Source organism: Rattus rattus, chromosome 2, assembly GCF_011064425.1.
Source record: "Rattus rattus isolate New Zealand chromosome 2, Rrattus_CSIRO_v1, whole genome shotgun sequence".
NCBI classification, from domain to species: Eukaryota; Metazoa; Chordata; class Mammalia; order Rodentia; family Muridae; genus Rattus; species Rattus rattus.
Genome location: NC_046155.1, coordinates 178,282,209 through 178,309,350, shown reverse-complemented (window position 1 = coordinate 178,309,350; position 27,142 = coordinate 178,282,209). Strand labels below are relative to the sequence as shown.

The window sequence follows — 27,142 nt, the reverse complement described above, 5'->3', positions numbered from 1 at the left end:
ATAAGATGGGTGAGCAAAGATGTCCAGGCTGACAGGTACTGGATGTAGATCTCTCCTGAGAGACACAGCCAGAATACAGCAAATACATAGGCGAATGCCAGCAGCAAACCACGGAACTGAGAATGGGACCCCTGTTGAAGTAATCAGAGAAAGGACTGAAAGAGCTTGAAGGTGCTCGAGAACCCATATGAACAACAATGCCAACCAACCAGAGCTTCCTGGGACTAGGCCACTACCCAAAGACGATACATGGACTGACCCTGGGCTCCAACTGCATAGGTAGCAATGAATAGCCTAGTAAGGGCACCAGTGGAAGGGGAAGCCCTTTGTCCTGCCAAGGCTTGACCCCTAGTGAATGGGATTCTTGGGGGAGGGCAGTGATGGGGGGATGATGGGAGGGGAACAACCATATAGAAGGGGAAGGGGAGGGGTTAGGGGGATGTTTGCCTGGAAACCGGGAAAGGGAACAACATTTAAAATGTAAATAGGAAATACTCAATTTAATATAGATGGAAAAATAAATATATATATATACCTGCCTCTGATTGGCAGGTCCACATTGTACAAGGAAATGGATTACTGAAGTTTTATTCTGACTTCCACATGTATGATGACTCACATGCACATATAGATACATACACAAAAATACACAAACATAAAAACAAACACAAAAAATGAAAAGAAATATGTATCCATAAAATTGAAAGGGAAAACACAAACATTGAAGAAAAAAAGAGAGAAATTGCCGTGCCAATAATTATGTGTCACGTGAGACTATGAAGAAAAGACTGTAAATCTCATTCCAAGGAGATATACAGAGAAGGACCCTTCTCAGAAACATCAAAATGTTGAAAAGAAGGAAACATTTCACATATTGTGAAAAGGAACAAAGCACAATGACAATTTTAAACTGTTGTGTGAGATGTTCCCACATTTCTGCTACAATATGGCTCTGACAGTGATGGGCACAGGTGAGGCAGACACTGGTGGGCTAAGGATATCTGTGTAAGGTCTGATTGAAAAGTGTCTACTGGGGTTGGGGATTTAGCTCAGTGGTAGAGCGCAAGGCCCTCGGTTCAATCCCCAGCTCCGAAAAATAGAAAAGAAAAAAAAAAAAAAAAAAAGAAAAGTGTCTACTGACTGGCCTAGTCACAGCATTGAGGAAGTTAGAGCAGGGTGCCTGAGGAGGGCTGTTCCCCTTCCTGTAGGGCTGCTGAAAAATGACCAGTCATGGGGACTGCCCTGCCTCCAGGGCCACACCCTTTTTCCAACCTTCAGAAAGGCTCTATAGCTCTGCTCTCAAGCAGAGTTGCAGCCTCTGAGAGGAGATGCCATGACCTTCAACTTCACAGCCCTGCTCTGTCTTGGTGAGTAGTGAAGAGGAAGAAAGGAAACTAAGGTCTAGAAATGATCAGGGCCTAGAGCTCAGCGCTCACCCATGAGGAAAACTCAGGGTTTCAGGCAATTCTGCAGAGGGGAGGACTTACTCACTGTTGAAAACAAATTTCTTACAAAGAGCTCTCTTCTAGGACTGACTCTAAGCCTCTGGATCCCAGTGCTGACAGGTGAGTGTCTGCAGCTCTCCTGAAATGCTTTTCTCTTCATATCCAGGAGCCATGCCTTGGCAGTGATGGTGGAAAACACCACATGTGTGTTATTCTGGGGGTAGCTGGAAGGTCATAGTGTTAAGAACTGATATCTGAGCATGGGTGTCCTGAGTCTTAGCTGCTCTGTTACTTGCAGGGTACCTCCCTAAGCCTATCCTCAGAGTACAGCCAGATCCTGTGGTCTCAAAGGGAACTAATGTGACCTTTGTTTATGAAGAGATCATTAGAGTCAAATGGATACCTACAGAGTAGAGTTCCAAAGAACCATCAAAGGCCAGCAAACAAGACTGAATTCTTATTCTCAAATGTAGGCCAGCAAAATGCAGGGCAATATCAATGTTCCTACAGGACTCAGGGTAAATCATCAGACTACAGTGAGCCCCTAGTGCTAGTGATCACAGGTGAGAGAACACACAGGGCCCCAGGCGTCTCAGATTTTGACTGTTTGCCTGTGGGAACCTCAGAGCCAAGGTAGATAATGAGGGGTGTGGATATTTAACTGACTCCTCCTTCTCTCCTAGGAGCCTACTGGAAACCCAGGCTTTCAGCCCAGCCCGACCCTGTGGTGACCTCAGGAGGGTATGTCACCCTCAAATGTGAGTCCTCCGAGCGATATCACAGGTTCATTCTTACTGTGGAAGGACCACAGATGTTCTACTCATGGCAGGACTCAAAGTATAACTACTCTACTGGGAAGTTCCAGGCCCTGTTCCCTGTGGGTCCTTTGACCTCCAACCAGAGATGGATATTCAGATGCCACAGCTTTGAAACAAACACACCACAAGTAAAGTCAGATCCTAGTGAACCACTGGAGCTCCTGGTGTCAGGTGAGGAACCCCAGCCTTTCCATGGAATGACATTCAATGATACATGTGCTCAGAGACTGCTTATTACGTTCTGTATAGGAGGGTGCAGGACGTTTTAGAACTTTGGCATACAGCAAGGAAACACTGGGACCCAAAATACAGAATCCAAGACTGACAGTGATAGCCAAGCCCAAGGTGTGCAATAGGAAATTCATTCTTCATGAGGCCTTCTGTTACTCTGGATCAACTTCAGCATAATGCACTAGAGCTCAGGGGATCCAGAAGGACAGAGAGGGGAAGAATTGCAATACCTTGAGTGGTTGAGGATACCAGGAGGAAGATGGACCACAGAATCAACTAAGCAGGAATCATAAGGGCTCACAGAGCCTTCATGGGTCTCCCTTAAGCCTGCTGCTGTGGTGATTTTGAAGTCTTGGTATTTGTTCGCTTGCTTGCTTGCTTGCTTCTTGCTTGCTTGCTTGCTTGCTTGCTTGCTTGCTTGCTTGCTTGCTTGCTTGCTTGCTTGCTTGCTTGTTTTTTTGGTGTTTGGGGGATTCACTGTACAGCCGTGGTTATCTGTCCTGGAGCTCACTCTGTAGACCAAGCTCCCCTCCATCTCAGAGTTCCCTGCCTCTGCCTCCTGAGTGCTCTGATTCAATGTGGGTACAACAACCACATGGCTTGCTTTAGTTTTTTCTTGGACTCCTAACAGTGGGAATAGAAATGTCTCTGGTACTTGCACCTACAAATGAGATCTTTTTTTCTTCCACTGGATTACCTTGTCCGGTCTTAATATGAGGGTGCGTTCCTAGAGTTCTGGCATCTTGTTATGCCATGTTTAGTTGATAGAACTGAAACTCTGAAAGAAGACAGAGGAGCAGTGAACTTGAGGGACAGAGGAGGTGGAGAGCATTGTGTTATATTACGAAGGATGCAAGGATGGGAGGCTGTCTTCCAGTGTATGGTATGAGGGAAGAATAATATTAAAAAGCAGCATCCACTGGTAGGACATTGTCTGTGCCACTTTCAAACCCAGCCATGTGCTTCTCTCCTACTTCTATGTAGGGAAACTCCAAAAACCAACCATCAAGGCTGAACCAGGCTCTGTGATCCGCTCTGGAAAGGCCATAACCATATGGTGTCAGGGGGACCTGGATGCAAAAATATATTTTCTGCATAAGGAGGGAAGCCACAATACACAGAGCACACAGACCCTACAACAGCCTGGGAACAAGGCCAAGTTCTTCATCCTTCCTGTGACACAAGTCCATGCAGGGCAATATCGCTGTTACTGTTACAGCTCAGCTGGTTGGTCAGAGCCCAGTGACACCCTAGAGATGGTGGTGACAGGTAAGGGGACAGTCAGATTCTCATCTGGCTGTCTCTCAGGAGTATTCCTCTCCCACAGGGTGGACCTAGAGAACATTGTGAATGTGTGAGAACATGTAACAGACTGCTTTTTTCTCCCCCAGGAATCCACTACTATGCAGTCAGGCTGTCAGGACTGCCCAGCCCTGTGGTGCCAGAGGGAGGGAACGTGACACTTCACTGTACCTCACACCACAACTATGATAAATTCATTCTCACCAAGGAAGATCAGAAGTTCACCAACTCACTAGACACAGAGTATATATCTTCTACTGGACAATATCAAGCACTGTTTGTTATGGGACCCATGACCCCAAACTACTCAGGGACATTCAGATGTTATGGTTACTACAAGCGTAAACCACAGTTGTGGTCAGTACCCAGTGAGCTCCTAAAAATACTCATCTCAGGTAAGTCCCCTCTGTCATTCTCCAATCATTTTCTGAGACCCTAAGCCCTTGCCATGTCATGCACCTCTGTGGAGTTGCAGGTAGAGGAGGAACAAATGGAGAGCCTGTGTTCTCAAACACAGCCCTGCGGAGGGAAAAGTTGTGACATGTGCTGGGCAGGATGGGAGGGCAAAGATGCTTGGTAAGATCCAAACCTCAGTCCATAGCTCTCACCTTTCCTTTAGGACCATCAGGGAAGCCCTCTCTGCTAAGTCATCAAGGCCATATACTGGAACATGGAATGAGCCTCACACTGCAGTGTTACTCTGACACCAAGTATGACAAATTTGCTCTGTACAAAGAAGGGGGAGCTGACATCATGGAATCCTTTAGCCAGTGGACCAAGACTGGCATCTCCATAGCCAACTTCACACTGGACTATGTGATACACTCCGATGGAGGCCAATACAGATGCTATGGTTCACACAACCTCTCCTCTGAATTGTCAGCCTCCAGTGACCCCCTGGACATCCTGATCACAGGTGAGGATCTACAGAGATTCAATCAGGTACCTAACCTCTGCTCATGCTGTCAGGGAGGAGCCTAGTAGCTGAGGGTTGGGACAGGGACAGGGATTTGGGGAGGAGCAGAAGCAGTGACAGATCAGCAGGAAGTAAGCTCAGTCAGGTAAAAGAGACTAAGTTCCATGTTCTCAGTGTGAAATCATGTGTGGTTTGAGCTGAAAACAAGAAAGCCTGTCTTTCATCATCCCTCTTCTCTTTAGGACAGATTTATGACACACCTTCCCTCTCAGTGAAGCCTAACTCCACAGTACACTCAGGAGAGAATGTGACCCTGATGTGTTGGTCAATGTACCCTGTGGACATTTTCATTCTGTCCAAGGAGGGATCAGGCCAGCCACCCCTTCGACTAAAATCAAAGTTCCAAGATCAGCAGTACCAGTCAGAATTCTCCATGAGTGCTGTGACATCCAAGCTCTCAGGCACCTACAGGTGCTATGGCTCTCACAACTCATCTCTCTACCTGTTGTCATTTGCCAGTGCCCCTGCGGAGCTCATAGTCTCAGGTGAGATTGTCCTGACATCTCAGTGACTCACAATCCATACTGTAGCAGAGCTCTGGACTCCAGTGGGATTAAGGAGACACAAGACAAGTTTTGTCAGAAGACATTTTCCCTGGCAGTGCAGTGGATGCCAGCAGTGGTTCCTCAAGTAATGTGCATTGTGTCCTTTATTGCAATCTAGGTTTGCATTAGTGACTATGAGGGTCTTCGAGAGATTACAGGCCAGATGAAAGACAGTGAACAGAGTATGTATCCTGGTTTTGCATCTCCTCCTCCTCCTCTTGTTCTGTTTCCTAGGACCCATCAAAACCTCCGACCTGCCACCCACAATGTCCATACCACCAGATGGTAAGTATCAGGCACCTCTGTGCAGGGAGTACGCTCCAAACCCCGGCTGTCTGGCAGCTCTTGTCCCGCCAAAATCCTCATTTCTCTCACTTCAGTTTGTGAAGCTAGGCGGCAAACAGAGATCCCAACAAGGGCCACAGAAACTGGGGCTTAGAGGTGGGCTATAGAAAGGGACATTCAGAGAGAAATACTGAGGCTCAGGATGGGGAATGGGGCAGGTGGGGGAACTTGAAAGCAGGGAACACAGACACTCAACTTCCCATCCTGGTCCTAAGGCTCTGAGAACAAACTTATCATATGCATGGAGTCAGAACCCAGAGAAGTAATAAAAATTCAAAGGTGTAATAAAGACTCTGTTAAAATGTGGGCTCACATGAGTAATAGCTAGTTAGAGGCTTGATACAGCTGCTTCTAGAAATCCTGACTTGGTCAAGTCCTCTGTCAGGGTGCTGTTCCTCTGAGTGTCTATAGGAGAAGACTGACCCACATGTCTTATGTTTTTTTTATTTTTTATTTTGTTTTTAAGTTTGGATTTGTTTCTTTTTTGTTTCGATGCTGGCCTTGGTTATGAATTCTCCTGACAGAGAAGACCTCCATAACAGCAGACCCACAGAGCAGGGGGACAGACCCACAGTGTGGCAACATGAGTACGGGTGGGACACACAGCCATGACATGACATTCAGGCTCCTTCCCTCCATCTCACTGTACTCAGCTCTGGTGCAGCGACCAGGGCTGGAAGTCAGAGTCCCTGGGTTCAATTCCCAAATCTGTCACTTCCAGTAAGGTGACCTGAGGCAGGTGAACTAGCTAGAGAGGAAAAGACACAATTCCATGGTGCATGATTGTGAGGATGGGAAATGATGTGTGCAGAGACCCAGCAAAGCCTGTCACACAGTACATGTTCAGGAAAGCAGCAATGGTACCCACTCATGATGTCACTTGTGCTTCAGGACTGCAAAGGTACCTGAAGGCTCTGATCGGAGTGTCCATGGCCTTCCTCCTGTTCCTCTTCATCCTCATCTTCATTCTTCTCAGACGAAGACATCAGGAAAAATTCAGGAAGGATGGTGAGGACGGTATGTGTAACTTGGGCCTCAGGAGGTGGTAGGTTCCCCTGTGAACATCCAAGCAGGAGCTCAAGACACCAGCCATAGGGAAACCTCAAACTGTGTCGGGGTAGCTTAGAAACTTGTGCAGATCTCAGATCAGAGGGCAATTTGTCTTAAAACCTGTGCAATATCAGTGTTCTGTGAACTTTACCATGTTCTAGGATGTTTGCTCGCTCACCCTTGTGTTGTAAAGATTCCTTCCCTGCACAGGCCTGGGGGAGGGGCTTCCCATCGTCCTAGCTGAGAATCCTTTCCCTTGCAGCCCAGAAAGGGAAAGAATTACAACTTTCTACAGGAGCTGCAGAGCCAGTAACCAGGGACAAAGGCTACCAGAAGAGGTAAATCAGTTAGAGACCTAGACTCCTGCTTGCCTCACATACCTCACTGCTAAGTGACATCTCCTTGTCCCTCCAGGTCAAACCCAGCTGCTGCCACCCAGGAAGAAAGCCTTTGTGAGAGAAAGGGAGTCCTGGGAGGGTAGATGGCTGAGGTTTCAGAATTGCAGGGGTGGTGCAGATGTCCTGAGGGTATCACTGTGTGGGTTTGAACTTCACACAATGAACCCAGAGATGTCACAACTTTCCCTGGTTCTTGGTCCCCACCTGGAACAAGGCAGGAAACTAGGGGTCTGAGACATCCCTAGACTTTGGTCGAGAAACTCTGTTTGTTCTGTTATGACAGATGCTTCAGTGGAGGACATGGAAACTGAGGATGGTGTGGAACTGGACACTTGGGTAAGGTCCCTGTCCCCATCCGCAGTGCTAAAACTTAGGGCTCAGTTTAGTCCAAGGGCCTTCTTTCTTTCACCTCCCCTCAGCCTTCAATTTCCACAGCTGACACTCCCTCCCTTCTGCCAGCAACTGCCTCCTGTGTGTTATGGCCTCACTCCTTCTTGGCATCTGTCTTCTTCTCTTCTGAGGGGAAGCCTGGTGGAAGAGCCCACAGAGACATCTAAGAGACAGCAACTCCTGGAAAGGGACAGAGAACCAAAGGAACTTGAGCAGATACTGTGTATGCGTCTTTTGCCTGCATATATGGCTCTGCATGATATGCCTGCGTGATGCTCACAGAGGTCAGAAAAACATGTCAGATACCCTAGAACTAGAGTTACAGGTGATTATAGGCTTCTCTGGGGGTTCTGGGATCTAAACCCAGGTCCTCTGCAAGAGCAGCCAGTGCTCTTAATCATGGAGTCATTTCTCTACCCATCAGAAACATGTTCTCAGGAAGATGGACTGTGTGGCTAGAGCCAAGACAGCAAGGGTTAGAATCTCTCAGGTCAAGCCAGAACTATAGGAAGGAAGCCCAAGATGATCCCACCAGAGAGGCAGTAAGCTAAACAGGTCATTCTAGCCATGCTATGAAAACTGACCACAGGAGATTCCCGGGGGAACACAGAGATGCTACCTGTACCTCACAACCTCTCTGCTACAGAAACCACCTGAGGGAGATCCCCAAGGAGAGACATACGCCCAAGTAAAACCCTCCAGGCTCAGGAGGGCGGGAGCTATCTCACCTGTCGTATCAAGGGAGCAGCTGAACACAAAATATGAACAAGCAGAAGAGGGCCAAGAGGTGGACAGTCAGGTGGGTCCTATCCTCCACAGACCTGCAGGTTCCCCAAGCCAAGCAGATACCTTCCTCTCACCCTCTCCCACTCCAGGCTACTGAATCCGAAGAGCCCCAGGATGTGACCTATGCCCAGCTGTGCAGCAGGACACTCAGGCAGGGGACAGCTGCACCTCCTCTCTCCCAGGCAGGGGAAGCCCCAGAGGAGCCCAGTGTATATGCTGCTCTAGCGACTGCTCGCCCAGGAGCTGTTCCCAAGGACAAGGAGCAGTGACCCTCTGCCTGCCAGGATGCCTACCAGAGACCTCCAAGAAACTCTTGGAACTTTTGGAAACCTGACTGCACTAAGTAACATAACCATTTGGAAATAAAGGCAGATATTTCTCAATAATCAAGTGAAGTGAGAAATGAAATGGAAGGGAATGTTTTACATTAAGAGCTAACTTTAATGACATTTCTCAACAAAGTCATGAAATGAGAAAACTAACAGGCACTGTTGCACAGCCTCATAATTCCAACCCATGGGCAGCTGAGGAGGGGAATTTGTTTTGTGGCCATGGTGGGATATCTAGTGAATTTCATGCCAGCCTGGGCTACAGAGTGAGACATGTTTTAAACATTAGCTGCCAACGGCCGGGGTAGAATACACTTGAAATCCCAGCCTTTTAGAAGAGTGGAAAGGAGGGTCAAGAGGTCAAGGCCACCTTCAGCTACATAGCCTAGGAGTAAGAGATCATCCTGGAATACAGTAGATCTCTTCTTAAAATGAATAAATAGGTCAAACTTAGAAGTGTACGCTTTCATAACAATTGAAATGTAAATAAGAAATACCCAACTTAATAAAGATGGAGGGAAAAAAAAAAAGAAGTGTATGCTTCAATCTGAGCTCTAAGAAGGTAGAGCCAGGCAGATCTCTATGATGGCTCAGTGAGATGGCTCAGTAGGTAAAGGCTCTTGCCACCAGGACTCTTATACTAAGCTCAATCATCAAGAACAGTGGAAGGAGAAAACTGACTAGGAGAACTTTTCTCTCACTTCCACCTAAGTCCTGAGTGTCTTCCCTACACCCAATAGGTAAATAAGACAATTAAAAAGTAGACAAAAGGGCTGGAGAGATGGTTCAGTGGCTAAGAGCACTGACTGCTCTTCCAGAGGTCCTGAGTTCAAATCCCAGCAACTACATGGTGGCTCACAACCATCTATAATGAGATCTGATGTTCTCTTCTAGTGTATCTGAAGGCAGCTACATTGTACCTAAAATAAATAAATAAATAAATAAATAAATAAATAAATAAATAAATAGTAGGCAAAAATAACAAATGAAAGCTTGGTACGGTGATGTAGGCCTGTGATGGCTGGCCTCAAACTTGCTGTCCCCCTGCCTCAGTTCCTGGCATGTACAGCCCTATATTTACATTATTTTCTTAAAGATATATTTTGTTTTATTTGTGTGTGTGTGGGCACATGCGCACACGCGTGCGCGCGTGTGTATGTATTCCATGGGTATATGAGTGCCCTTGGAGGACCAAGTGGACATTGGAGTTAGAGAAATATTATTTTTGAGTTGCACACTGTTGGTGCTGGGATCGAAACTCAGACTCTCTGCAGAAGCAGTGTATGCTCTTAACCAGATCCATCTCCTCAGCCTCCCTATATTCGTTTAAACAACAGAACACTACAAACAATTTATTAGGAACATCTTAGGAGATGTACTTAAAATGGACAGATCCCTTGACGTCAATAAGTTATTTCTATTGCTTAATAAATACAAAATCTGAGTTGATTTCAACACATTAAGCATGCTGCCACTAGAATAGTTCCCCTTTGGAAACTCTCTTTCTGGAAGCTTTGCTGGTGATTTTTCCACAAGTTTGTGTATTTGAAATACATTCTGAAACTACAAAAAGAGGAAACAGGGGGTTGGGGATTTAGCTCAGTGGTAGAGCGCTTGCCTATAAGTGCAAGGCCCTGGGTTCAGTCCCCAGCTCCGGAAAAAAAAAAAAAAAAAAAAAAAAAAGAGGAAACAGAACCAAACATAGTTTATCAGACCAGGAAATAATCATTAAAAAACCAACACGGAAACTAGAAGTCTTAGAAAGAAAGCTCTTTCACAGAACCCTAGATGTGATATCTTAAAAATTAATTTAAAAATTCAAAATTAAGGTTCAATAAACTTTTTTAAAAGGATTATCACCACACTGGGGTTTGATTTTCTTCTTTGTTGTGTTTTAATATTGGTTTCAAAAACAGCAAGTTGCTTAAAATGTAAAAGTTGCTTGGTCTGGTGGCACAGTCCTAAGATCCCACCTACTTTGGAGGCTGAGGCACAATGATTGAAACTACAAAATCTGCCTTGGCTACTGGGTGAGTTCAAGACCCTTCTGTACAACTTAGTGAGATCCTGTCCCAAAATAAAAGGCAAAAGCAAGGCTAGGTTGTAGCCTTTCAAAACACTAAACTCTATCCCCAGTAGGTGTATTTCTGGGTCTTCTGTTACCTTTTCTTTTCATTCTTTTCATTCATCAGATATGATGCTGTAGCCCTGTCTGGCCCCAAACTTGATATTTAACTGTTGTGACCTTGAACTTCTGATCATCTTGCTCCACCCTCTAAATGCCTAGTTCACAGGTTTGTGCAACCTTGTCGAGCTGTGTCCTTTTGTCTGTTCTGTGCCTGGTTTTGTGGCAATGACACTGGTTATATTGCTGTGGTTCTAGATTATAATATGAAGTTGGGTATGTTGATGATACATCACTATTTAGAATTGGTTTGTGTTGTTTTGTTTTTTTCATGTACTTCTTAGGTTTTTGGCTGTGTCCTTTGGGTCTCATGTGTAGCCCTGGCTAACTCTGTAGACTAGACTGGCCTCAGTCATTGATTGCCCTTCAGAATGTTGGGATAGGTATCCATTACCACACCCAGTTTAGGATTTCTAGTTCTATGAACAATGTCATTGGAATTTTGATAGAGATTGTATTGAATTTCTACATTGCTTTGGTTCAGACATTTTACAATAGTGACTCATAAACACAGTACCCTTCCCATCTTCCAGTGTCTACAATTTTACCTGTTGTGCATGTGGGTGTATGCATGTTTGAATACATGTGAAGTCGCAGCAACTCTAGATGTCTTTCTCAATGATTCTCCATCTTTTTGGAGGGAGGGGGAAGGTTGGGTAGGTTGGATAGCCAGGGAGCTCCATCTCCACCTCCCCAGCACTGGGACTAGTAAAGCAATACTTTCCCACACAATATATTTTGAACATTCTTTCCCCTCCCAAGCACCCAGCTTTTAATGACAGTGCTGTGTACCCAAATTCAAGTTCACTTTTGTACACTGATAACTGAGCCATCATTTCTGCCTTTGAACACTTTTTCCCCAGTTTTAGCAACTTTCACTGTGTCTTTCACCTCAACTGGGTTTAGAGGCTAAATTCATGAATTTTTAACTCATACATTTTAATACTGAAGCTATTAAGACTCACTGGTTTCTAGCCAAGAAAAAAATTGTCTCTTTTAATTCTACATGGGGACAGCGTCTTCCTTTGAAAAAGCTCCAGTGTGGGCTAGGGACAGACTTCCAAATCCCTGCAGCGGTAGAGTCCAAACTCAGATATAAACCTGTTGAGAACTACCCACAGGTAGTTAAGACCCCATATTCCAGAGCTGTGGAAAAGAGAATCATACTGAGTGGAGAATGAGGGCAGGACAGGCAACATGGACAGGTGTAGATGGGTAAGTAGTTTCTGATAAAAGGATGAGATTGATCTCCATTGTGAATGTCTATCTGAAGGGTCTTGGGAAAAATTGGTGCCAGGTCCTTCCTATTCACTCCTGCTGATTGATGCCTAGTTGTGCCAGTTTACTTCTGAAGGGGCCAGAAATTGAGGGGTCTCAAGTCTAACCCAAACCTTGTTGAATGTGCTTAGACACATTTCACTTATTTTTTTTCTAGACACATGTTTAATGAAATATTCTCAAGTTCCTCAAGATAACTCACATGGAAAAAAACTTCAAAAGGATGCCATAATTAGTATTAAATTTTTTAAAGGTTTAACTTATCACTAGCTGCAGGAACTCCTGGAGACTATTGATACTAATTTGACATTTACTTTCCAGAGGCAAGATTAGTCCAAACCTTTTTGCTTGTTTACTCTCCCTCACTGTGTGACAGCAACTCTTGAACAAAGGTAATAAGGAGCCCTTAGACCACAGCAGGCTCCCATGGAGCACCCTAGCAATGAAATCTAATGTTAACTGGAGTGCCCTGTTGAAGGCAAAGCCACACTTTCCAGCCCTGACTTCTCCCTAACACCACAACCACCCAACACCTGTGTCTGTATCACAGGTCCTTGGAATACTAAAGAATCAAGGAAACAAAAAACCCCTGCTTTTACAGAGGACTCAATTCAACACACTCCAAAACTTTCAAGCTTCCCCCAACTACTCCACACTGGCTGCTATCCAGTCTCTATCAGTAAGGTGTTTTGCCATTTTTTCGGGTCAAGGGTCAAAGCCCTAAAACAGAATGCAGAATGTTACCATGAACTCTCAGCCCTGATAAACCTAGGCTGCCTGGAGATTACTTTAATGACAGCTTGTTTTAGAAGGTAGTCACTGCTTCCTGATCTACCCAAATCAATCCTCATGTAGCCCATCAATGTGACTGACTTAACTATGGAAGGAATTACCATCAGCCAGACCTCTAGATAGGGATCACTTGCCATTGCCTGGAGACTGTGCCAGCTTTACAGTACTTTAACTGACCTGACTCCTCAAGAAAGGACTAAAATACAGAAGTAGCAAAATAGCTGTCCTTACTTTGACAGTTCCTTTTTTCAGTTTCAAGCAGCTCTTATTTCCTCAGAGTTCACATCGCATATCTGCCTATCTTTCCATCTGACTCAAGCTTCCCAGCAAGGCAAAACAGAAAATGAGGAAGCCAAGCCTCTCTCCTGACCATGACAGCAAAGCTTTAGGTAAAAAATTTCTTAACTAGCCCTGGGCAAACGTCTCACTAGCTTATTTCCTGCTCCCCAAAACCACATCTTGAGACACACAACTTACAAAACAAAATCCACCCTGCACGCTTTCTCACTAGACTGGAATCTGGCTCCAAATGGATAGGTTTATAATGCTTTCCACCGCATCACAGTGCAGGTAACATGTCCAGTGTCCGCTGCCTTGGGAACATTTAACAAACTAGTAACTCCATAGACTACTTTGTCACCTCAACATTGACTTCACAAGGTGTATGGCTTGAGCCACAGGCACCCTTGCATGCGGCCTACATGTAGTGCTTGACCCAACTATAGAAGATGCACTCGGGGCTGGGGATTTAGCTCAGTGGTAGAGCGCTTACCTAGGAAGCACAAGGCCCTGGTTCGGTCCCCAGCTCGAAAAAAAAAGAAAAAAAAAAAAAAAAAAAGAAGATGCACTCACCACAGAGCACACCAATAAACCAAGTATTAATTCTGTTTTATTTGTTAACTGGTAAACTAGACAATCCTCCAGTGCAACAAGGTATTAATTAATCCTCTTCCTCATCATCACCAGCTCCAGCACCACCCTGGCCTTTCTTGGCATTCTTCCTCTTCACTCTGCCTGGGCGGCCACCACCATAAGGAGAACGGAGGGAGAAGTCAATGTGCTTCTGAGAGTCCAGGCGAACAATGAAAGATGGGATGTTCACCACCTGCTTGCGGACCCTGAACAGGAAGAACAGGTTAAGAGGACAAAGTGAGAGGCTGAACCAATTGGTCCTGTCCTTTGACAGCAGGCTTGCAAGTACTCCTGACCTCACAGACTCAGATCTCTTATGACAACCTGTAAACCAGAGTACCCATACTAATTAATGCTTGGCAGTTTGCTTCTAGACCATACTGTACTGTCATGTGGCCTCAAACCACCTCAGACAAGAGTCTATCTCTGCCCATAAGTGAAAGCTGGTGAGGGAGAAATCTGAGACTACATTCTATATAGCTGTAGTGATTGGTGTTCATTTACAGAAGGGTTAATGAGTATGCAAGTTCCATTTACCCTAGAGTCTTTGCACTAGTCACTTCAGACAGGTAGATAATCAACTGGTAATTTAACAAGTAGGAGTATAGCAATGAATGTCTCCACATTGTACCTCACATGGCAAACTCCATGTGACTACTTTGTCACCTCAACACTGACTCCAAACAATCCTCTCCCTCCAAGGGGTCACCAAGAGCTGTTACCTGTCCAGCTGCTTGCATGCCTGGCAGACACCTTCACAAGGTGTACGGCTTGAGCCGCAGTGACCCTTGCGCTGGGCTATGGGGAAACAAGGCTGCCCCCAGTTCCCCCATAAGCTGCTTGCACGATTCTGAACCCTCAAGGGTAAGCTCCCATTTGTCAGCTCCGAAGGCTGCACAGGAGACAGGGATGGCAGCTGAGCAATGGGAACCAACAGCACAGATAAGGAAATAAAGATTTACAGGCCCAGCTGCAGCTTACCTGATGTGACGTTGGCGGATGAGCACACGGGCATGGTGAATAGATTTGGCCAGGCCCAGCTTAAAGACCTGGGTCTGCAGCCTTCTCTCCAAGAAATCCTCAATCTTCAGGCCCAGAATGTAATCCAGCTTCATCTTGCCCTCATCCAGCACCCCAATCCGAACAAGTCGTCTCAGCAGAGCGTTGCCTATGATGGGGGACATGACCTCATGAGACCTGACCTCAGACTTCCTCAGTGCTCCCTTAAGGTAGAACACTCATTTCTGTAGGAGCTCAGGAAAAATGTCAGTGAAGTACTTTCCTTCCAAGAGCCCTAGGCTTGAGACACTGACACAGCCACTGGGCCACCCTTTTACCAATAGGCACCCCACAGGCTTACAGCCTTTCATTCAGCCTTTAACATAAGAGCTCTAACTTTCAACTTTAAAAACAAATTCTACTTTCACAACATGAATCAGTGTCTGGGAGGCTACACAGTACCACAAGGCCAACTAGATAAACACACACAGCCCACACCTATTCCTAAGACTTTTCTCCCAGGAGTTAAATGAACTGTCCATGCAGGCCAGTCACCTAATAAGAAACTAAGTATGGAGAACCAAACCACAAAATACACCATCTACTATCTTCTTCCAGAACCCTAAAATATAGGGCTCACTCTCTAAGACCCTATAAACACTAGTCAGATGCAAATACAAAAATGTCACCCAGAAGAGTATATATTACTCTTATACCATCTAAAACTAAATAAACATCCAGTGTTAGACAGAAACAGAAGTGCACCTCCTACTGTTATTCTTTGGCCTCCATTTGTCCAAAGCAGATAGATGGAGCCAGAATTCTAAAAAGTAACTCATAAAAAGAATCCTTGTGGTAGGATGGCATAGAGGGTTGGAGGGGAAACTGGGAAGGGGGATAACGCTTAAAATGTAAATAAAGAGGATTACCAATTAAAAAAAAAGAATCCTGTGGCACATACTTGTATTTCAGTTTCTAATCTGAAAGCTGGCAATCAAAAAACAGACCCTTCCTGGCAGTCACTACTATGTGGGAAATGCTGGATCTGATGAATTAAAACAGTGCCAATTCCAAAACTCTAGAGCTGTCCCCTCCTAACCATGGCTAGATGGTTTAACTGATTCCTGGGAAGCTGCCTTGGCCGATTTTCATTCCTGCTCAATAAAACTGAAAATTTCTCATACCCGAAGCTCCCATTCTCATGTAACTCTGAAACATCAATCTCTACTAAAGTCTGTTCGAAAATTCTAAGTCAAGCAAGGAGGCTCAAACCTGCATACCCACCAACACCCTGTCTCAAATAATCCCCATTAGCCCAACTTGTTCAGTGTCACACCTCCCAGTGGTTAAAAGCACTGACTGCTCTTCCAAACGTCCTGAGTTCAAATTCCAGCAACCAGATGGTGGCTCACAACCATCTGTAAAGGGATCAGATGCCCTCTTCTGGTGTTTGAAGACAATGCAGTCATATGAAGGAAGGAAGGAAGGAAGGAAGGAAGGAAGGAAGGAAGGAAGGAAGGAAGGAAGGAAGGAAGGAAGGAAGGAAGGAAGGAAAGAAAATGGGCTCATACACACCTTCAAACAGACGCCGAGGATCCTTTTCGTCCAGTGTCAACAGCTCCCGGGCAGCCTTACGAATCTTCGCCAGGGTAAATTTGACCCTCCACACCTCACGTTTGTTCCGGAGCCCATACTCTCCTGCACGTGGTTGGGAGGAAATCATAGGGCCAGAGCCATAAGTTAGTAACGTTTGCATGGGGACTGGAGAACACAAAACTAATCTAAAACGCAATCCTCTGTGGATCTCCAGAGGATTCTCACATCCCATAGGATTCTCCAGAACGAACACGTGGGAGAGAGACATCATGGCTACCTAACTCTTCCCCGATCCGCAATCCAAAATTCTACCCACTCACCAATCAACTTTAGCTCCTGGTCGAGACGCGATTTCTCGAAGGGTCTCCGTGGGGTCACATAGGTTTTGCGACAAACCCAGCTTCTGGCGACCGGCATGTTGACTAGGCTAGGCCCGCTGCGCCTGCGCAGTAAAGAGTCGTTTTTAAAAAAACAAAAAAAAAATGTAACCTTGTGGCGCATGTGCAGCAAACCCCCTCTAGGACATGGCGGCACCACCTCGGCTCTCAGGAGAACCTCCTTTGAAAATATGGAACTAGGATTGTTCCATATCCGTGTTCTAATAACTTCCAGTCACCTTCTTCCCACCCCCTCTTCCTCAGCCTGTTCGTGAAAATTAGAATGGCTCCGCTACCTTACACTATTACATCCCCACCCCAGAAAAAAAGGCGAACTTGAGGTAACCAAGACGCTCACCTACGAACTCAGGCCCGTGACAAAGAGAAACGTGGCCGCCGGATCGCGCCCTTATAGCAACGTCGCCTGGTCGTGATGTCATCACGTACCGCTTGCGGCTGCGCCAATCAAAAGCGGAAAAGCAATAGAGACGAGCAGGTGAGCCAGAGCGGCACTTTGCTGGGCTGACTTACCAGTGAAGTGATTGGGCGATTGAGGAGCTATGGTAACATCTTGGTTAATTCAAGAATTAATTAATTAGAGGCTGCCCCTTCTAGGGCGAAAGCATTGATTGAGTAATCACAGTTGTCACTTTTTGTTTTAACAAAGACTCTTAGTATAAACTTACAGGGAATTCAGGGCAGCAGCCAAGGTTCCCGACCACCTCAATCTCGTGGCGATGCCCTTGCCGTTAAAAGTGCTAAGATTTGGGATTTGGGGATTTGGCTCAGTGGTTGAGTGCTTGCCTAGCAAGCGCAAGGCCCTGGGTTCGGTTCCCGGCTCCAAAAAAAAAAAAAAAAAAAAAAAAAAAAGTGCTAAGATTTTAGGTGTGAGCCACTAAATATAATTTAAAAAAACAAAATATATTATAAAAATAAAATAAATACATAAGTCGTGTTGGGCTTATTTTAAATATGCATATTGTGCTGGTTCATTTTGACAGCTTGACACAAACCTAGACATATGTGGAAAGAGAAATTCATTTAAGAAAATGCCTCCATCACCTTGGCCTATAGGCAAGTCTCTCCTAATCTATTTTATTTATTGTTTTTAATGCAGGGTTTCCCATCAAACGACCATAAATTCCTGATCCTTCTAAATACCTCCCAAGTGCTGGAATTACAATCTACTTTACAGGCTGGCCTCAGACTCAGACATAATGTCCTTGCCTCTGTCTTTGAATAGTAGGACAGGCCTATACCACTAGGCCTAGCTCAGATATTTTTATTTTAACCAGTATGATTGGTAAGAATTTACACTTGCACTTGTATACTCAGAAGGCAAGGATCTTGCTCATTTAGTCTGGGAGGACAGACTGGAAGGTACAGGACTAGTTTACTTTCTGTGTCGAACATTTGCTTTTTAATTTCTTTTAAAGATTTATTTATTTATTATATATAAGTACACTTTCCCTGTCTTCAGACACACCAGGAGAGAGCATCAGATCCCTATTACAGATGGTTGTGAGCCACCATGTGGTTGCTGGAATTTGAACTCAGGACCTCTGAAAGAGCAGTCAGTCCTCTTAACCACTGAGCCATTTCTCCAGTCCTGCTTTTTAATTTTTAAAAAATGATTTATTTAATGTTTTTTCTTATTTTTCTTACCTATATCCACACAAATGCCCCCATGTGTGTATCTAGGACCTTCAAAGGACATAAGGGGTTTGATGCCCAAATACTAGAGTTATGAGCCTTGTATGTGCTGTGAACAAAACTCGGGTCCTCTGCAAGAACACCAAGTACTCTTAACCACTGAGCCACCTCTCCACCCCGTATTTGTTGATGTATTTGAGATAGGCCTTGCTGGCCTGGAACTTGTCATGTAGACCAGGCTAGCCTTGATCTCAGAGATCTCCCTGCCTCTCACACCTGAACACTGGGATTAAAGGTATAAACCACCACACCAAGTTGACTTTTTTTTAAATTATGTATATGTCTGTGTGGGTATATACACCTGAAGTACAGTTGTGCTTAGAGGACAGATTAGGGCACCAAATTCCCTTTAGATGGAGTTGCAAGCACTTAGGAGCTGCCCTCTAGGTGTTGGGAACTGAACTCAGGTCCTTTGGAAAAGCTCAACTGCTGAGGCTCTACAACCCCACAAATGTAGCCCAGGCAGGCCTCAAACTCATGATCTTCCCACCTTTGCCTCTTCCACATTTCTTTCTGGACTGGTTTACACCACCACAACCAGCTCATGCAATAGTTTATTATAACCTTTACATCATGCCTCTAAAATGGTTTGTAGTCATCTCAAGGGGACCAGTAAGATGGCTCAGCCCTTAAAGATTCCTGATGGCAAGCCTGGTAACCCGAGACTGACATGGTAAAAAGAGAACAGGCTCTCTCAAGTTGTCCTTCACATAAGTTCCATGGCACATGCATGCTCACATACATACACAGGTATACTTACAATAAATGTCACATGAAAAGATCTTCAAGGCAACCCTTAGTGCAATGCAAAGAGGCAGATTTCTGAATCACAAAGACCAGGTATAAGGCCCAGGCCCAGTACTTATTCATTAGTTTTGTGACCCTGGTCAAGTCATTTCCCTTTTCTCATCTGAATATAGAAATAAGAACCCCACATTTCAAGGATTGTTGTAAGGACTCAAAACACAAACACTTATTCAACAAATTTATTGAGAACTGCTGGGACCTAAGCCCCATAGGAAACAGAGAAGCCAAACACAAAACAGTCTCCATTCTCAACAAGTTCAGTTTGGAAACAGAATACAGAGCAACACAGGCAGTAATCGCCTTAAAACAGGAAAAAACAAAACAAAACAAAAACAAACAGAAAGGATGTAGTGTTCAAAATCCTGGAATCAGAACCAGGCAGGGTAGGAGAGCACAAGCCTCCATGGGTGACCATCGAGGAGGGTTCTTGCCACGCACAGCCACATCCCCCTCAGTCGCCAGCTCACTGCAGGCTGGCCCACTGCAGGGAAGTATAAACCACCTTCCCATCAGGCTGAGGGGAGCAGAGAAGCAGAGTCTTTCTGACACTGGTTCCCAGGCGGCCTGCAGAGACCAGGTCCTGAAGTGGGATGGGGTCCTCAGCAGACCAGCACTGAGCAATGTAGTGAGCATGGAAACGCAGCGGATCACCTGGGGGAAAGACAGATGCATAGCAATTCCCATCTGCAGGGGCTGGGATGGAATCTGACATGGGATCCTTGGGCTTACTGCATTTTTGTTTCCTTTGTAGTATGGGGTATGGAAGCCAGGGCCTTGTGTAGATAAGTATTCTACCACCTTTTTATTTCTTTATTTTAAAGTATATGACTGTTTGCTTCCCTGCATGTATGCACGTGAACCATGTGTGGCTGGTACTTGCATAGGCCAGGTTAGGACTCATAGAACTGGGGTTACAGAGGGTTGTGAGCTACCATGTGTGTGCTGGGAATCATATCTGGTCCTCTGTAGAGCACCTAATGCTCTTAACCATGGAGCCATCTCTCTAGCACTCTCTTTTTACTTTTGGAGACAGGGTCTACATTGTCCTTGCTAGTCTTAAACTTGCCCTGTAGCTCACACTGAGCCTTGGCATTCTCATTCTCCTGTCTTAGCCTCCTGCATACTGGGTATCATAGGCTACATGGATATTTCAGCTTTCAGCACACACTGAATATTTTGAAACCCATATCCTTGGACCCAGCTACTTTTTTTTGGAGACAGGGTCTCTCTATGTAGCTCTGGATGTTCTCCTCATTACACAGACCAGATTGGCCTCAAACCTACAGAGATCTACCTATCTGTTTCCTGAGTGCTAGCAATAAAGGTGTATACCATTACCCCTGGAACAGCTACTCTACTCCTAAGGATCTTCTATCTTCTATTTTTCTTTTTTTGAGACAGAGATTTCATGTGGCCCAGGGTGGTTTTGATGACCCAAGATGGCTTCACGATTGCTAAGAAACAGAATAGAAAGCATAGAAGTTACTTCCGTGGGACAAGGTACATCTCTATGACTAAACAATACACAACTATCATGATTAAAAGATGTGGTGAGATGCACTTGTACCCTCAAAGCAGTGAAGAAGCTTGGGGATGGGGGACACAACACGATACTCCTTGGGCTTGGGAGTTCAAGACTAACCTGGGCACCATAAAGAGATATTACAAAATAAATAAATAAATAAATAAAACAAGAGATGAAAAAAATGAAAGGAAGCCAAGATTGTTTTTAAAAAGCCACAAGTACAGGGATGGAGCTCATTAGTAACAAGGTCTAATCCCTACTACTGCAGTCATAAAACAAAAAACGAGATCAATCCGAGACTCGGGCTAGAAAAAGAAAAGATTTTATACTAGGATAATGCAAAAATTAAAGCCCATTGTGGTAGCAAATGTCTTTAGTCCCAGCACTAGGGAGGCAGAGGTAGGCAGATCTCTGTGTGTTAAAAGTCAGCCTGGTATATATACACAGTGAGTTTCAGAACAGCTAGGGCTGCTACACAAACATTGTCTTAAAAAAAAAAAAGACGCAAATAAATAAATGATAAAAAAAAAAAAAAGTTAATAAAATCTCCCCAAAAAAGATCCAGATAGTAAACACGGTTAGTTTTGTGGGCCTTACTGCACAGACTTGGCTCTGTCAGCATAGCACAGCAGCCATATGTGTTATGTAGACAGAGGCAGGGATGCCCTCTGATGACTAGTTACTGAACAGCTGACAGTCTGTCCCTGGTGAATCTAAACTAGCATGACAGGACTCTAAATACGACTATACAAGAGGGTAAATCACAGGCAATAGAAATTTAAAATACAGAGCTGGAGAGATGGCCAAACGATCAAGACCTCAAACCACTCTTCCAGAGGGACCCAAGGGCTAAGTTCCCAGCACATACATCAGTCAGCTCACAAGTGCCTATAACTCCAGGTCTAGGGGAATCCAATGCTATCTCCAAGTCTCCTTAGACACCCACACACATGTGTACAGACACAAAACATAAAAAGAAGAAAAGAAATGAAATCGAACTCTTTAAGAGGGAGAATGAGAATCTAAACCATGAGACTGTAGCACGCTAAGGGAAACTGTTGCTATGTCCCTGCCTGGCAGCTGGGTTCTTGGCAGAGCCCAGGCAGTAACTAGGTTCTCTGGCTGTTCCAGGGCTCCAGGTGAGAGGGTACATCAAAATGCTTGAGAAACTAATCCTGTAACTGTTTACCTGGAGGCTTAGCAACTCTGAGCCTCAGGCAAAACTTTAGAAGCATTACAGTGATTGAGGCTTTAGACACTATTTCGTAGAGGCAAGGAGTCTCTCAGTGTCCCGCATACTTAAGTACTCACTGTTTTAGAAACACTGACACATCAGAATGAATTGGTCAGTGCTAGGCATGAATGCTTATGCATTCTAATCACCTCAGCACTTGCACGGTTGAGGCCAGCCAGGGTTACACGCAACCACCCTGTCAAAGGAAAGAACAGAGGCAAGAAAAGAACAGAGAGTTTAGCTTATGGTTCAGTTTAGTGAGCGTAGAGATGTGTGGGGTGGCATATATGTGTCATCCTAGCACATAGAGGGCTGAAGCAAGGAGAATGCTTCCAACTGTGTCATGTGGGAAACTGGACACCCACCAGTTTGGGATTCAACAGTGAGACAGTACATTACATTAAAAAAAAAGACTGGAGAGCTGGTTCACTGCTTAAGAGCACTGGCTGCTCATTCGGAGGAATTCAATTCCCAACAGCCACATGACGGTTCACAACTATCTCTAACTCCAGTCCAGGGGACCCAACACCCTTACACGAACATATAACAGGCAGTGGACATAAAAATTAAAAAAAAAAAAAAAGCTCTCCCTGTAGGCTCTCCTGCAGCAGAAGACGTGGCGATGCCTGTCAGGCAGTCTATGCTTCTGTCCCCAATTTAAGCAGCTGCTTCAGCCCGGGGCTTCTGATCCCAGTACGTTTTCAGACGTACCTCGGATGTCAGAAGCAGAGGCTGCCAGATATAGGTAGGGTCTAGGACAGTAGAATTGACTTTGGTGACCTTAACCTAGTCATTGTTTTAAGTTGTTTTCCCTGCCTTGGGATAGAGGCTCCATTTTTTATTTATTTATTTTTTTTTAATCTTCTAAATAAAAGCGACAAGAGTTTAATGAGAAGAAGAAAAAACAGTCCTGATATGGTTGCAGATAGCTTTGATCCCAGCACTCGGAGACAGACAGGGAGATCTCTGTGAGTCTGAGGCCTGCCAAGGTTACATAGTAGACCTTACCTCCAAAACTTAAGAGACTCCCAGACACATGGGTGGTGCAAGCCTTTAATCTGAGCACTGGGGAGACAGCGGCAGGCTCTTTGAGTTCTAGGCTACTCTGATCTACACAGCAAGTTCTGGGTCAGCCAGAACTACACAATGAGCCCTGTCTCAAAAATAAACAAAAAAGTAAGGTATAAGATTAGGTAATTAAATGATTTCAACTACTCCTTTTAAGCTGCAGTGGCTTTGTCTGGAAACAGGAATCTCACCTATGTTGCATCGATTGGTTTTTAACTCCCACATCCAAGAAATTCTGCTTCAGTTTCCTAGATAGCTGAGGATACAGGCACTTATCAGTATACTCAGACCTAGCTGGAATTTTGATGTCTGGAGCTACTTAAAGGGCATGTATGCATCTGCACATCCATATCAAAATATAATCTACCATATATTTTCAACTACCTGTCATTTTTTTTTCATTTTTAACTATACTTTTCACATACATGACCCTACAACTTTTTTTTCCTCTTTTTTTTTTTTCCACACAGTCTCGATACCCAGCCCTGACTCGTCTGGACTCACTATGTTACTTATATAGGTCTCAAACTTACAGCAATTCTTCTGTCTCAGACTCTCAAGTGCTAGGACTACAAACATGGCCATCACATGTGGCCGTCTTTTTTTTTTTTTCTTTGTTGAGCTAAGGTGTCATGTAGCCAAAGCTAGCCTCAAACTCTTATCTATGAGATAAGTCTATCTATGTCTCCTCTTATCTAGAGCCAAGACTAGAGGCCTGTGCCACAATACCCAACTCTAATCTTACACATTAATTCTTTGATAACTAATACTGTTTCCCAGACATCTGGAGGTTTTTTGGTTTTGGTTTGTTGGATTTGATTTTTCATGACAGGGTTTCTCTGTGTAGCTTTGGCTGGTCTGGATACCAGGCTGGCCTCAAACTCACAGAGATCTGACTGCTTCTGCCTCCTGAGTGCTGGGATTGAAGGTATGTGCCATCACTGCCTGGCAACAACTGGTTTGTTGTTGTTGTTGTGCTGTTGTTGTTGTTGTTGTTGTTCTGGCTTTTGTTTTGAGGCTGTCTCACTATGCAGCTTGGCTGGGATTACAGGCATACACCATTTCTTCCAGCTTAATAACTCTATTTTGTTCCTAACTTATCAGTAACAGCCCTACTTTTAATCTTTCAATTCTATAACTAATCCTGCAGTGAATGGGCTCATATGTTTTGTGCACATTATGTATGGATTTCTAAGTCACCTTCTAGATCACAGGCAGTATTTATAAAAAGTTACTACACGAAGCCAGGTGTTGTGACACAAGCCTGCAGTTCCAGCACTTCGGAGGTAGAGAAAGGAAGACCTCGCATTCCAAGGCTAGCCTGTGCAGCATAGCAAATTCCAAGCTAATTTTGGCTATGGAATGAGAACCTGTCTCTGACAAAACTATCCTCCTCGAGTTCAAGAGAACTCTGGTATATTCGATGTCCCTGTTTTAGGTTCCCTGGGCATAGAGGTGGGACAAAAGAGAAAATGTGCAACAAATAAAGACCATCAGAAAAGGTACAGCCACCACAGCCCCAACTCAAACTCACCAGGATAGACCAGGAAGTCACCACCAAACTTCCCAGCTGCGCTGAGGAAGAAGCCTCTCTCCCACAGGTCTCTGTAGATACTGTAGCGAAGCTCATGAGCAGGACGGCCAGCATGGGGCCAGTCTTTGGACTGCACACGCCAGTCCAGAGGCTTAGCTTTTACAGGCCGAGGCCTGGCAGTGGCCAGCTGGATAAGCAGGGCTGATCTGGGCAAGGGAGTTACCCCATTTGAAGGTCCTGGTTGGGGGGATGAAGAATCTGGGGGTGGGGGTGGGACAGAAGAATTTACTGAGTCCACAAGGTCTTCTTATCCCCAGAAAAACCCAACTAAAATTCTCCAAAGCTTCCCTCCTCCAGCCCCAAATCTTAACTCTAAATCCTACTCTCACCTGCTCCTTCCTGCTCCGCAGAAGCCTGACCATCATCACTGGTCTCACTTCCTTGGGTAGCTTCACTTCCACCGGCTTCTTGGCCTTCTTCATCTGCCCAAGAATCCTGTTCCAGCTTCTGCTTCTTGGCAGCCTGGCCCTCTACGATCTTCTCCAGAAGCTCCTGACGCCGGGTCTCCCGGGCCTCTGCTGCCAAAGTGCTCTGATCCTGGAAACTCTGCTCTTGCTGGCGTTTGAACGATGCTAGGGCCTGAGAAGTAAACTTAGCTGGAATCCCAAGACACAGCCTGCAGTCCCTTAGGAAGGCAGGAATTCTGACCCTGTTTACAACCTTCCAACTGCCTCTTTCTAGAACAGGCCCTCCCAGGCCTTCCCAATATACCGGCCTTTCGTTTCTTACCAAGCCATGGTTGCGGGGATCCGGACGCGGGGCGCTGACTAAGGTCACAGCGCCTATCTCCGCCAGGAGCCGGGCTTCTTCAGGCAGCAGCAGAAGCGGAAGGCCCAGGCGCGAGTTCTGGCGGGGCCCGCGGGGCAGGGCGCCCACCGTGCGTCCCCCGACTCCCAGGCGCTCCCGCAGCGCCTGCACCGCCTCGGCTCCCCACACCAGCGAGCGGCCATTAGCGACCTCCACCACCAGCATCTTCCTGCGGAGTGGGGGTGCGTCGCGGTCACCCAAACAGCTCCACGGACCGGACTGAAGTCGTCCAAGCCCTCAGTGCAAGACCCCGCCCATGACCCCCCCAGGGGGCGGGGCCAAGGTTGCTACCTGCACCCAGGCCAAGATCTACCCTGGGACCGTCCAGTTAAGACCACGCCCCTCACCCAGGTCCCACTGTTCGGCTCCCCTCCGCTCCAGGTGACCATCATCTCTGCCAATGCGTGACACCACATCTCAACTCCTCAGAGAGACCTCCCGCCATAGTGGTGCACCGCCCTTTTTGCAAAGTGCGTATCTTCTTTCTGTTGCGTCCGTCAGGTCTCGGAACCTCAATGTAGGGTGGAGGTTTGCTCAAGCCACACCCTTTTCTAAATAGTTGGAGCCCAGCCCCGCCCCTTCCGAATTTCTGAGATTCTCCCTTCCCGCCTATTCTGAGTCGGGCTTTTTAAAAGAAACCCAGTCCTGTCTTGCGCCAGCTGTTCGATGTTCCAGCACCCTAAATAAAGCTCAATCGGGAGCCCTGCCCACCCTAAACAGCAAGTGTTCAGCCTTCGGAAGATCTCGACTCTACTTCCGAACGCTTGCGGGAGATCTCGGCTCAGTCGAATCAGCCACCCCCTCTAAGTTGCAAGAAGTTCGGCTTTCGAGCCTAGCCAGATCCGGTCATTCTTCAGTTGTGGCCCCGCCCACTTCCTACCCAATTTAAGGAGTTCACGCCTACGATTGAATCCACAGTCGCACACTGTGCACGTTGTGGCTCCTCTTCAATCTGCCGTACTGTCCCTGGGCACAGGCAATAAGTCAACACCTAGCCAACACCAAATCCCGATTAAGGCGGAGCTGGCCCTACGTAGCGCGTCCTCCGTCATCCCGTCAGGTCAGCAAAGCGGAAAAGCTAAGGGAGCCCTCACCGCCACTCTGGTCTACATAAGTGGGACCTTGAGGGTCATTGATCTGGCCTTGCCCCTAAATCCACGAGTTATGGAGGCCCCGCCCCTTCGCCTTTTTCGGGTCTTCCGTGGCTCCGCCTTCCTCTCGCCAACAAGGCTTGACGTTTCAATAAGCTATTAGCTCTGCCTGTTATTAAACCAAGTCTACTGACACTCTAGTTCCAAAGCTAGGCCAAAACTTCTGCCCTCACTGGCATTTGACCTGAAAAGCATTCAGTTATCTGAAATAAGTCCAAATATGTGACTCCGCCCACATCCCGCCGTTATCTGACTCTCCTACGTCGCCGGATTCCGACTATCTCCGAAGTAAGCCGAAGCATGCGGTCCCGCCTACTTCGTGCTGCGTTCTTAGAGCCCGCCTAACACTAAACAACGACTTTTGGACCCGATTATTTCCGAAACAAGCCGAAGCGTGTAGCCCCGCCTACATCCGGCCGAGTTTGTGAATGCATCTAATTCCGAACGGTGACTTTAGAACTCGGCTATCTCCGAAGTAAGCCGAAGCTT

At 45.8% G+C, this 27,142-nt stretch overlaps 3 protein-coding genes across 7 annotated transcripts; 1 reads left to right on the top strand and 2 right to left on the bottom strand.

Moving 5' to 3' along the window:
• Positions 1 to 1,333: 1,333 nt before the first annotated feature.
• On the top strand, positions 1,334 to 8,672 carry LOC116894559 (leukocyte immunoglobulin-like receptor subfamily B member 3-like). Its single transcript, XM_032896270.1, is given in 16 exon segments — positions 1,334 to 1,367; positions 1,530 to 1,565; positions 1,744 to 1,825; positions 1,827 to 2,008; positions 2,129 to 2,434; positions 3,479 to 3,763; positions 3,886 to 4,191; positions 4,416 to 4,712; positions 4,955 to 5,257; positions 5,552 to 5,602; positions 6,554 to 6,679; positions 6,975 to 7,050; positions 7,127 to 7,164; positions 7,394 to 7,446; positions 8,147 to 8,299; positions 8,376 to 8,672. Coding segments are annotated over 16 exon segments (2,508 nt in total). The 3' UTR covers positions 8,556 to 8,672.
• A 5,067-nt stretch (positions 8,673 to 13,739) lies between these two features.
• On the bottom strand, positions 13,740 to 17,212 carry Rps9 (ribosomal protein S9). Its single transcript, XM_032894571.1, has 5 exons — positions 17,113 to 17,212; positions 16,698 to 16,819; positions 16,357 to 16,479; positions 14,764 to 14,950; positions 13,740 to 13,988 (listed from the first exon to the last, which is right to left on the bottom strand). The coding sequence occupies exons 2-5, from the start codon at positions 16,792 to 16,794 to the stop codon at positions 13,811 to 13,813; spliced, it is 585 nt and encodes a 194-aa protein (XP_032750462.1). The 5' UTR covers positions 16,795 to 16,819; positions 17,113 to 17,212; the 3' UTR covers positions 13,740 to 13,810.
• Positions 17,213 to 19,435: 2,223 nt separating this feature from the next.
• On the bottom strand, positions 19,436 to 26,968 carry Tsen34 (tRNA splicing endonuclease subunit 34). 5 transcript variants are annotated; one of them, XM_032894565.1, is made up of 5 exons: positions 26,383 to 26,968; positions 25,425 to 25,671; positions 25,025 to 25,274; positions 24,636 to 24,893; positions 19,436 to 19,925 (listed from the first exon to the last, which is right to left on the bottom strand). In XM_032894565.1, exons 2-5 carry the CDS (start codon positions 25,665 to 25,667, stop codon positions 19,738 to 19,740), a joined length of 939 nt encoding a protein of 312 aa, XP_032750456.1. In that variant the 5' UTR covers positions 25,668 to 25,671; positions 26,383 to 26,968; the 3' UTR covers positions 19,436 to 19,737. The 5 variants fall into 5 exon arrangements, with proteins under 5 accessions (XP_032750456.1, XP_032750459.1, XP_032750460.1 ...); XM_032894568.1 differs by having other exon boundaries at positions 26,407 to 26,672; XM_032894569.1 differs by lacking the exon at positions 26,383 to 26,968 and adding an exon at positions 26,214 to 26,367.
• Positions 26,969 to 27,142: the final 174 nt, after the last annotated feature.